The sequence below is a fragment of the Arachis hypogaea genome, chromosome 10 (genome assembly GCF_003086295.3).
Source record: "Arachis hypogaea cultivar Tifrunner chromosome 10, arahy.Tifrunner.gnm2.J5K5, whole genome shotgun sequence".
NCBI classification, from domain to species: Eukaryota; Viridiplantae; Streptophyta; class Magnoliopsida; order Fabales; family Fabaceae; genus Arachis; species Arachis hypogaea.
Window position 1 is genome coordinate 4,553,854 of NC_092045.1, and position 10,940 is coordinate 4,564,793.

General features: G+C 37.6%; 2 protein-coding genes across 2 annotated transcripts; one reads left to right on the top strand and one right to left on the bottom strand.

The window, feature by feature from the left end:
• The first annotated feature begins 1,125 nt into the window (after positions 1-1,125).
• LOC112714774 (transcription factor GTE7) lies at positions 1,126-3,828 on the top strand. Its single transcript, XM_025766443.3, has 4 exons — positions 1,126-2,709; positions 2,828-3,047; positions 3,143-3,317; positions 3,419-3,828. The coding sequence occupies exons 1-3, from the start codon at positions 1,390-1,392 to the stop codon at positions 3,199-3,201; spliced, it is 1,599 nt and encodes a 532-aa protein (XP_025622228.1). The 5' UTR covers positions 1,126-1,389; the 3' UTR covers positions 3,202-3,317; positions 3,419-3,828.
• A 2,537-nt stretch (positions 3,829-6,365) lies between these two features.
• Positions 6,366-9,867, bottom strand: LOC112714775 (heat shock 70 kDa protein, mitochondrial). The gene is made up of 6 exons (XM_025766444.3): positions 9,615-9,867; positions 9,006-9,070; positions 8,825-8,903; positions 8,170-8,736; positions 7,462-8,082; positions 6,366-7,256 (listed from the first exon to the last, which is right to left on the bottom strand). Exons 1-6 carry the CDS (start codon positions 9,687-9,689, stop codon positions 6,633-6,635), a joined length of 2,031 nt encoding a protein of 676 aa, XP_025622229.1. The 5' UTR covers positions 9,690-9,867; the 3' UTR covers positions 6,366-6,632.
• Between the last annotated feature and the right edge of the window lie 1,073 nt (positions 9,868-10,940).

Sequence of the window (10,940 nt, forward strand, 5' to 3'; positions counted from 1 at the left end):
TAGCATTTCTTACCTTTTCGTTCAAAATTAAAACACGATTTGAATTAAATGAAAATCCAAACTAATTAGTTTAAAGGTTATAGATAATTAAATGTTAAAAGCTCACACATTGCAATGCAAAACGCCGGACATATATTAATTTAAAAAATTATATACGTAAATTAGAAATTAACTGTTAAGTTAATTATTATATATTTACATATAAATATAGATAATTTAATTTATTTAATATATATTTTATATTTTAATATATATTTTTTTATCAACGGAGTCAAAGACCCCAAAAAGACAAAAGACAGAAACATGGTTCTATTTAAATAGGTGATTTAGAATTAATTTTTAATATATACATATTATGGATGTATTAATTTATAGTTAACTACATAATCAATTTATTCAACTAAATTTAACCAATGTTTTTTAATTTTTTATTCTAACATTTAATTTTAAATTCTGCAAAAAATAAAATTAAAAAAATAATTTTACAATGAAAAATACTAATTAACTAATTAAAATTAATTTTATATACTTATTCATTAGTCAAGTCAACCATAAATTTTCACTATTCTTCTTTAGGACTATGGTAATGGGATAAGATTCTCTCTAACTATTTTGTTTTTCTTATGTAAATATATATTTGATTATTTTTTATTTATATAAAATATTTATTTTTTGGAGTAGAAGAACTGGTCCTCGTCCAACCTTCTGAGCCATTGACCAAAATGTCCCTCACACACAAACGCATTTTGCTCGCAACCACGCGCTGCGCTTATATTCCCAACCCCACGCCGGAGCCAGCAAGTTTGGCCACCCGACACGTCATCAAGTGAGCCCAGACGCTGTCGAAACCCTAAATGCACGACACATTCACTCCAAATTCGCTTCAAACTCAAACCCAAATCAAGGCACCTCCTCCCCCAAAATCGAACGGCTCTCATAAGGCCATGTGGTAAGCTTAGGAAATCAGTGCCGTCCGTGCCAGATCTTGCGGTCATTTTACCGGGCACCGGATGAACCAACGCCATCCGTGGGATTTTACATTAAGAGCAGATCAACGGTTAATACGGCTACCCGAAATAGACACGGGCAGATCTCATCGCCTTTAAGAACCGGCCATAGCACCCATTTGTTCCTCGCACAGATTAGGGTAAGCCAAATTCCAAACCCTACCCACTACGCTTTTTTAGTTTTTATTTTTGGTTGTCAGCTCCTTTGATTCAAAAGCTTCGTTTCCATCGGCAGCGCGTGACGATTTACACCGCACGTGAGAATATCGCCGGCAAGTAATCTCATCTTGAGACCTGACTTATGTTCTGTTCGACCCGCATTGGAGATTTCATGCCAGAGGTGCGCCGGAATCTGACCGGACGGCAGTGATCTTGCACCTTGATGGCTTCCGCCGTCCTAGCCAACCGAAACGAACCTAATTGGCCGCAGCATAGAGGCGGTGTAGCTGGATTCATGGGGAAAGTACCATTTTCTAACCCTAACCCTAATTCAAAATTTGGTAATAAAAAGAATCAATCGGCGTTAGATGATGCTTCCTCCATCAATCGGAGGTCCAACGATGGCAACCATTACCAATATGTCACGTTCAACGTGGCGTCGTACTCAAAGAAGGAACTGAACGAGCTCAAGAATCGCTTGATCTTGGAGCTCGAGCAGATTCGAAAGCTCAAGAGTCGAATCGAGAATGGAGAATTTCAACCCAAGCAGAGCTTCAATGGCCCTCCCAAAAAATCGTCGACCAAGAAGATCTCTGGCAACAAACGGCCATTTCCGTTGGTGAATTCCATCACCAAAGATTTGAAACGATCGAATTCAGAGATTGGAAACTTGATGAAGTCCTGCTCGCAGGTTCTACAGAAGATCATGAAGCACAAGGTTGGGTGGATCTTCAACGCCCCCGTTGATGTCGTTGGAATGGGTCTTCACGATTACTATGATATAGTGAAGAAGCCCATGGATCTGGGCACCGTAAAGTCCAATCTCGCGAAGAATGTGTACTCTACGCCGTCGGATTTTGCTGCCGATGTGCGATTGACGTTTAAAAATGCGCTGACGTATAATCCCCCTGGTCACGATGTGCACAACATGGCTGACCTGCTTTTAACCAAGTTTGAAGAGCTGTATCGTCCTGTGCATGAGAAATTCGAGGATTCGATAAGGCAGCAGGATCAGGATGTTGATGAGGAATTGCAGGCCAGTTCATGGAATCATGTGGAACCGGAGAGGGTTGAGAGGGTTAAGAACAAGAAGGAGAATGTGATCCCTCCGGCAAGGTTTCAACCCGAGCCAGTGCAGGCCCCTGCGAGCTCTTCGAACCCTCCAATGGTGCAGTCGCCTGTGCGCACCCCTTCCCCTATGAGAGCCCAGCCGGTGAAGCCTCTGAAGCAGCCAAAGCCTAAGGCGAAGGACCCCAATAAGAGGGAGATGAGCCTTGAGGAGAAACACAAGTTGGGTATTGGGCTGCAGAGTTTGCCTCCTGAGAAAATGGAGCAGGTGGTACAGATCATAAGGAAGAGGAATGGGAACCTTAAGCAGGATGGGGATGAGATTGAGCTTGATATTGAGGCTGTTGACACTGAGACCCTTTGGGAACTTGATCGATTGGTGACAAATTGGAAGAAGATGATGAGCAAAATTAAGCGGCAGGCACTACTTGGCAACTTGAACAACAACAATGTCGCATCCAATAAATCCAATGGGGTAAAACTCCTTTCATTTTTGTGTATTTATCTGTTGAATGGGTTAGACTTATTTTATATATCATCGTAATCATTTTCTTGCCATATATACTAATTTGTTACTCTGATCAAATGGACAGGAATTGGCTATTGGTGAGAAGGTTGAGGCGGCTCCGGCTGAGGTGAAGAAACCAAAGAAAATGGATGCTGGGGATGAGGATATTGACATTGGGGATGAGATGCCGATGAGTACCTTCCCCCCTGTGGAGATTGAGAAAGATAAAGAAGTCGCCGGCGGCCATGCTAGTAGTAGTTCTAGTAGCTCCAGCAGTTCAAGTAGTGATTCCTCGTCATCTAGTGGTACTAAATTTGCTCCTAGTTGTTATTTGGTTTGTTCTTGAGACAATCTGCTAGCAGGGGAACCTAAAATTTTACTCTTATTTTACTCTTTGCAGATTCAGATTCAGCGAGTTCCTCAAGGAGTGATTCTGAAGCAGACAATGGTCACTTGTAGCAAGCAGATGACTTTTGTTACTAATGGTTCAACATGGCCAATGTGCGGTGTTCTGCCGAAGAAAATGCTCTGCTTCACGGCTTCTCTTGAGTGTGCAGCTTCAACTCATGGATGAGGTGTGTGCTTTTGATTCTCTTTGTATCTCCTTTTCGCTGCAATGCTTCAATTTTCTGCAGATGGAATGATGGCTAAATTTGTGATTGCATTGTTATTTCAGGTAGTGTTGCTGTGAACATGGCTTGCTGTTTCATATTGGATGGATTTTTGGTGGCAGAGCAACTGCTAGAATGGTTTGTGGTGTGCAATATTTTATTAAAAGGATTCGTGAATACTGAAGAGCTAATCAAAACAATGGTAGGCCAGAAATTAGAGTGCAATGTGGTGAAAATCTTAATTTAGTAATGTTAGATTGGTTAGAGATTAGGATAGGTTGGGGAAAATCAATGTTTATGAGTTCACCTTGTACACATTACTGCTACAGTAAATAGAATTATCCTCGTTGGAGATGGCCCTTTAAAAGGGATATGTATCTAACTTGTTGGGCTTGACAATTAATCAGATTAGAGATCTAAATTTTGTATGTACTACAGACTTTAATGACTCATTATATAATCACCAATTCTTTCATGGGAAGTGTAAAAAGATGGACCAGAGTGAAGGAAGGAAGGATCATTTGGCTCTGAGAGCTGCTTTGGCAGTGGCGACTGTTGAGCGTTGAATGAGACGACTAATATTATAAATTTTCACTGTTGTGTACTTTCAGATCTTGTTATTAATGGAGAGTGACATTTGTTTTGGTGCTATGACCATATGGCCAGAAAAATATTAAGCGTCGCCATAGTGGAAATCACTGAAAAATATTGTTTAAACTTAATTTTGCACGAGTTAAATTGACCAAAGCATATCCTCAAGCTCCAGAATGTCATAGGTAGGGTGAAAAATATGAATAAAATAGCACCACTGAGTCGACGTTTCACACTTGACAGGAGATTAGTGTTAGTTTGAACCCCATATACTGATACACAGAGAGAGTGGTGTCTTGCTAGTACAGTACAGAACAGCCTTTCATTGCAGTTAAAGCATATGATTTAAAATATAGGTAAATGCAGGTTAGACTCTACCAAAAAGATTCATCTTTTGCTACTCTAAAAGTCAACTGTAACTTAAAGATTTGGAAAACGAAGCTGAATAATATCCCACTATATAATAGTGCCCTAGTGATTCCTCTTGGAAAGGGTAGAACAAGTCCTTCTTAAAGGAAATTTGGACCACCGATCTCATCAGAATTGAAATTCAAAGCAAGCATTTCCAACTTGTCTTGTCTGCAACCTTGCGAGAAATACCTCTTGAATTGGATACACTGTTGTGGAATTAACAATAGCCAGGGCCTAAATGAGTACACACTACACTATAAGGACCTGAAGCTTAAATGTACTGCTTTACCTTACCATAAAGCATCTAAGACATGCGCCAATATGTATCAATAAAATGTTATTAAAACACATGGAATCACGGATCATACAACTCTACTAAGTTTATTCGATGGTATCTATGCAGGAACAGTTCGGTACCCGACAATATTATCAGAAGAAGGAATTTAACGTTATCCAAAATGGCAAAAGCTGTCACATGCTAATTAATATTAATACATGCCAGCTTACTGCATACATAAGTCTAGTACCAAGTAATGGACTCTCTAAAAACTTGTATATGCGAATTCCACATCAGAAGTTACCACCTATATAAGACAACACATCATCCATTTGTTTTTGTAGCCCAAGAAAATGAATCTCACATTTACATGTGACTTACAAGAAGCATGATAGTATATATTCCCAACTCTGCTAAGTTACTCTCAAAAGTTTTGGAAGTTGTAGATAGTGTTGGCCAAAGGATGCATATAAATGGGAGAATGATTGTCAGAGAATAACTAATGAACTTAAATCCTACTTGACCACAAAAATAGTGGAGTGGTAACTGCTCCAACTCAAGTTCTCACACATCTCTATAAATAGCTACTTAGCCTCAATTCCTCAAAGGATAGTCATCACATATTCACAGAACTACGTTCTGTTTTGAACTGACATAAAACCTTACAGAGAAAGTTTTTGCGATCAAATTTCAAATGCAGTCTTTCTACATAGCCATAATAACAGTAACTGTTCTAATATCAAATTCCCAATCCATTCTGCAGCTGTTAGATTGGTCAACTTGTTTAACAGAACAATAGAAACAGAACATCATCTACTCCAAAAGTAGCGAAATTCCTTATCGCACAAGCAGCATCTGCATAAATTCTTGTAGCCATTGAATTGTATTGTGTGATGCATGGAGCGTTCGTATCCATTCTTCATTCCTTTTGTATTATTGTTCATTGATGAAGTATCTTCCAATAGATCAACAACGAAAATTCTGTTCAGAACTGAACAGAACTAATTATATAGACATTCCAACAATCATGAACTTTACAGGGTCCAAAAATGTATTTGACCTTATTTTAGGTACAAGTTTTTAGAGCTTATTATAGTTTAAATTCAGCATTAATAAGTTGAATTATTTCATACAAATTATATTTGTATGAATATGCATTAGTCTCTTAAATCTACATAATACGCATGATATGGATATCACAATACTATTAGTCTCGTTTGTAAACATGAAACTGGTATGATGGTATCTGTAAAATTAAAAAATATAAAACATATTAACGAATATATGGAATAAAAGTACCTAATCTTGACAAAGAAATTTATCCAAAGGTCAATGTGCAATTCTTCACAGAAATTATCCGTAATAATTGTTTTACTTATATAACAAGAAGAAACAAAATCAAATACTAGAAAATAGCCGCTATAAATATCGAATATTAAGCATACATTGACCGCATAAACCAAAAGACTTGGTTAAAATAAACAGTTGGAAATATTGTATGGATAATATTTAATTGAGACATAAATACAGATACTATGTTTAAAAATACTGAATTACTATTTTTTTATATTTTCTAACAGAAAAAACATAAAAACATTAACCAAAAATATAACTTATTTTTTTAATTTTTATAATTATATCTTCCATTTTAAAACTTTTGTATAGAAAACGATGGTAATTAGATTTTTATAATTTATTCTTTTTATATCTAATTTATCATTAAACTCTCTATCTTTTGAATTTAATCCTGTATTCATAACCAATTGCAGAGAGAACAAAAAACACCAGGCAAAATTGCCAATATCGTTATTCAAACAGCGTGAATCAGCACTAGAAATTGAAAACACTCCGGGTAAAAAGTTACCTCCAATAATTAGTTACAAAATTACGTAACCTTTTATACTCTCTCCTACTAAATCAAAAAGATGATTCATTTGTTCACCTGTAAATCGAGGGATAAAAAATCAGATGGAATAACTGCCTACAAAACACTACTTGGTTCACTTTTTCACCTCCTCGTATTCTGCCTCGGGAGCCTGCTCACCACCCTGAGAACCTCCAGCAGATGAGCTGCCACTTGACCCACCTGACATGTGCTCACCAATCTTGGAGACCGCCTTGTTTGCGGCATCAAGCTTTGCCTTAATCTCATCAACATTGTCTCCTGACATTGCCTTTCTTAGATCTGAAACTGCGTCCTCAATTTCCTTGGCCACTTCACTGGGAATCTTTTCCCTGTATTCCCCTAAACTCTTCTCAATGCTGTAGATGGTAGTATCAGCGCTGTTTCTGATGTCAATGAGAGCCTTTCTTTCTTGGTCTCTCTGAGCATGCAATTCCGCTTCTTTAACCATCTTCTCAATCTCATCATCTGAGAGTCCACCGGATGATCGGATTGTGATTTGTTGTTCCTTACCAGTTGACTTGTCTTTGGCAGAGACGGTAACAATTCCATTGGCATCAATGTCAAATGTAACCTCGATCTGAGGCAAACCCCTGGGAGCAGGAGGAATGCCGACAAGCTCAAATTCTCCAAGCATTTTGTTGTCTGCGGCCATTTCCCTCTCACCTTGCAGCACCTTGATACCCACCTGTGTTTGGTTGTCAGCTGCTGTTGAAAACACCTGAAACAACGATAGCTTACGTCATATCATGACACAAACATATCGAAAAATTGCAGAAACCGAAACTGAATGGATACGAGACTTTGGGGTATTTGAATTACTCATATAATCATGTCTTTGCAATAAAAAGATCATTGAACTTCCTTAGAGATTGACAACTTAAAAACAACTTCCTAAAGAAAGCATCGGCAGATTAAGGGATTACCTGACTCTTTTTTGTTGGGATAGTAGTGTTGCGGTTAATCAACCTGGTAAATATGCCACCCAAAGTCTCAATACCCAAAGAAAGTGGTGTAACATCAAGTAACAGCAGCTCTTTAACATCTCCACGTAGGATACCACCCTGGATTGCCGCTCCCATGGCAACTGCCTCATCAGGATTTACTCCTTTGCTTGGAGACTTTCCGAAGATAGCTGAAACCACTTCTTGGACTTTAGGCACACGGGTCATCCCTCCAACAAGAAGAACCTCGTCGACATCCTTGATAGATATATTGGCATCCTTCAGGCAACTCTTGCATGGTGCCTTAGTCCTTTCAATCAAGTGATTCACCAAAGCCTCAAACTTGGATCTGGTCAATGTGATGTTCAGATGCTTAGCACCAGATGCATCTGCGGTGATGAAAGGAAGATTTATTTCTGTTTGAGATGTTGAAGACAGTTCTATCTTAGCTTTCTCAGCAGCTTCACGAAGTCTCTGCAAGGCAAGCCTGTCCTTTGAAAGGTCAATATTGTCAGTCCTCTTAAACTCGCTTACCAGGAAGTCCAGTAATGCATTGTCAAAATCCTCTCCACCCAAGAATGTGTCACCATTTGTTGCTTTCACCTTGAAACAGAGATGTTATCAGTATAAGATTACTTTTACTTCCTCCAAGGCAAAGAAAAAGAAGCGGAAAATAAATGAAGTAATTACCTCAAAAACACCATTCGAAATTTCTAAGATGGAGACATCAAATGTTCCACCTCCAAGGTCAAAAACTGCAATGAGACCCTCTTTGTTGTTCATTCCATATGAAAGTGCTGCAGCAGTGGGCTCATTGATAATTCTCTGCACATCAAGACCTGAAATTCTACCAGCATCTTTTGTTGCCTGCCTCTGAGCGTCATTGAAGTAAGCTGGTACAGTAACTACAGCCTTGGAAACTGTCTTCCCAAGATAAGCTTCTGCTGTTTCCTTCATCTTGGTGAGAACAAAGGCACCAATTTGGCTGGGGGAATACTGCTGCCCATTGGCCTCAACCCATGCATCTCCATTTGGGGCCTTAACAATCTTGTAGGGAACCATTTTCATCTCCTTCTGTGTTTGAGGATCGTCAAAGCGCCTACCAATCAACCGCTTGGTACCAAAAAGTGTGTTTGTCGGGTTGGTTACTGCCTGACGCTTTGCAGGTGTACCTACAAGCAACTCCCCTTTCTGGTTGAAAGCAATCACGGATGGTGTTGTTCGAGCACCTTCGGAATTTTCAATAACTTTTGGGTTCTATAGAAGATATAATATAAATCAGCACAAACCATAATATTGGAAAATGGAAACACAAAACAACAATTTAAGAGCAAGAATGACTTGCCTTTCCTTCCATAACAGAAACACACGAATTGGTTGTACCCAAATCGATACCGATGACGTCATTTCCAGCAGGCCTAGAACTGTGGCAAAGACGGAAAAAGTTTAATGAGTTAACATGACATCAAAGGTATCTCCAACGCGAGTAACCAATGAAACCAGAAACCAGAAACCCAAAACGGCACCTGAAAGGTCGACACAAGCTTGACCACTTATGAGCTACATATGCTGGCTTAGCGCCGCCCGCCAACTGCACAAACATGTAAAAAAAAAAAAGAATATATATCAAAAATAGAAAAATATTCTTTCAGCATACAATTCAGTACACCATTCAAAATTCAAGTAGCCAAACATTCTATCGACAACAACAGCAACTCAAAAAAATTCTGCAGCCAGGCTAGATCAGCTAGACACATCATCCATTATAAAAGTTGTAAGCACGAAATGAAATATGAAAAGTTTAGATCCGTTGTAATAAAAACATAATGGTTAGATCGTGGATATGAAAACCTTGAATTCGAGTATCTAGTATCTCCAATATGCAACTGTCGAGTTATATTAAACTCTCATTTTCATATGACTGCATTTAAATGATATTCCAACAGAACAAGTAAGCTAAAATCTCAACAAAATCTATGAACAGATAACTAAGAACAAACAGGAGTATTCTCAATGAATAAAAAACTTCAATGAGCTGAAAAGAATAACATCAGCCATTACAAAAGAACAAAAAGAGGCGTTATGCGGATTAAATCTGAAAAAAGAAAAAAAGAGAAGCGATGATAGTGATATACCGAGCGAAAGGCGGACAAAGAGGTAGATGCGGCGTCGCGGCGGCGGAGGGAACGGAGGACGGCGGCGGCAGCCATTGCAGAAAATTGATGGATCGGAATGAAAATGGAAAGAGGCAAATGTTAGAAAGTGGGTTTGAGAGGTTTATATGAGTGTCTGGCTGTTGAGGAGGGTTTAGGGTTTTGGTTGGTTCTCACTTCTCATGAAAAATTTAAACGGTGCTTTTACTGCTCTTATTTTTAACGACGGTAACACGAATGTTCTAGAAGGCGTATTAGGTGGGTCTTAATATTGGGGGCTTCTCATGCTCCCACCCTTGTTAACCATCGGTTAATCAAACGGTTGAGATTTAAAACCATAACAATCTTACAGCAAAATTAAATTTTATTTGGAATAGTGGTTCTTTGTCCTTTGCTTAGTTTAAAGAGAAAATGAGAATAGGTCTCTGTTTCTGTCTTTCAATAACTGAAAATATAAAAATATTTTTAGTTTTTTTAGATGTGAGATATTTAAATTCTTTTAAAGAATTTATTTATTTTTATATATTTTAGACACCAAAAAATAAATAAATAAATTATAGACGCCATTAAATGTGGAGCTAGTGTAACGACTAATGAGTGATTAATTGATTGGTTTCTAAATTTCTTTGTTTACTGGCCCATATACAAAAATGTAAAAAAAAAAAAGTCCAAAACAATTTGAAAATATTTTATTTCGTATTTTTTAATTACTGGTTGAATAATAAAATAATGTTAAATACAATGAATATATACTATAAATATTACATATATAAAATTAAGAATACTAAATTAAATAAAATATGTCCTAATATTATCCGCCAATATACATGTAATCATGTATGTTATTTACTATGTTTGAATATAATATATTGAGCAATAAATAATAGTATAATTCGTATGGCTTGGTAGCTTTCTGCAACTCTCACTGCTCCAAATAGCGTTGATACTTGGAAATGGCCAAATGGAAATGATGATAGGAGTCGATGGATCTTTTTTTCAGATATAAATGGCCTTACCATTACTGGTGGAGGAACCATTGACGGCCAAGGTGCACCATGGTGGGAATGCTTTAAACTGGTCAATGAAACCAAAGGCCAACCGTAAGTACTAAAGTACAAATTGAAATGGTTTTAATAAGAAATTCCTAAGTATTCATAACGCTACCAGAGGAGATTCGATTTTCTGTAAACATTATTGTAGGCTACATTTGCAAAGGCACAAGTTGCTTACTTTATCTTTTCAATTACTGCTTTCGTTTCATAATAAAAAATTATCATATTAGTGTATATTAAATTTAACTATTAAAAT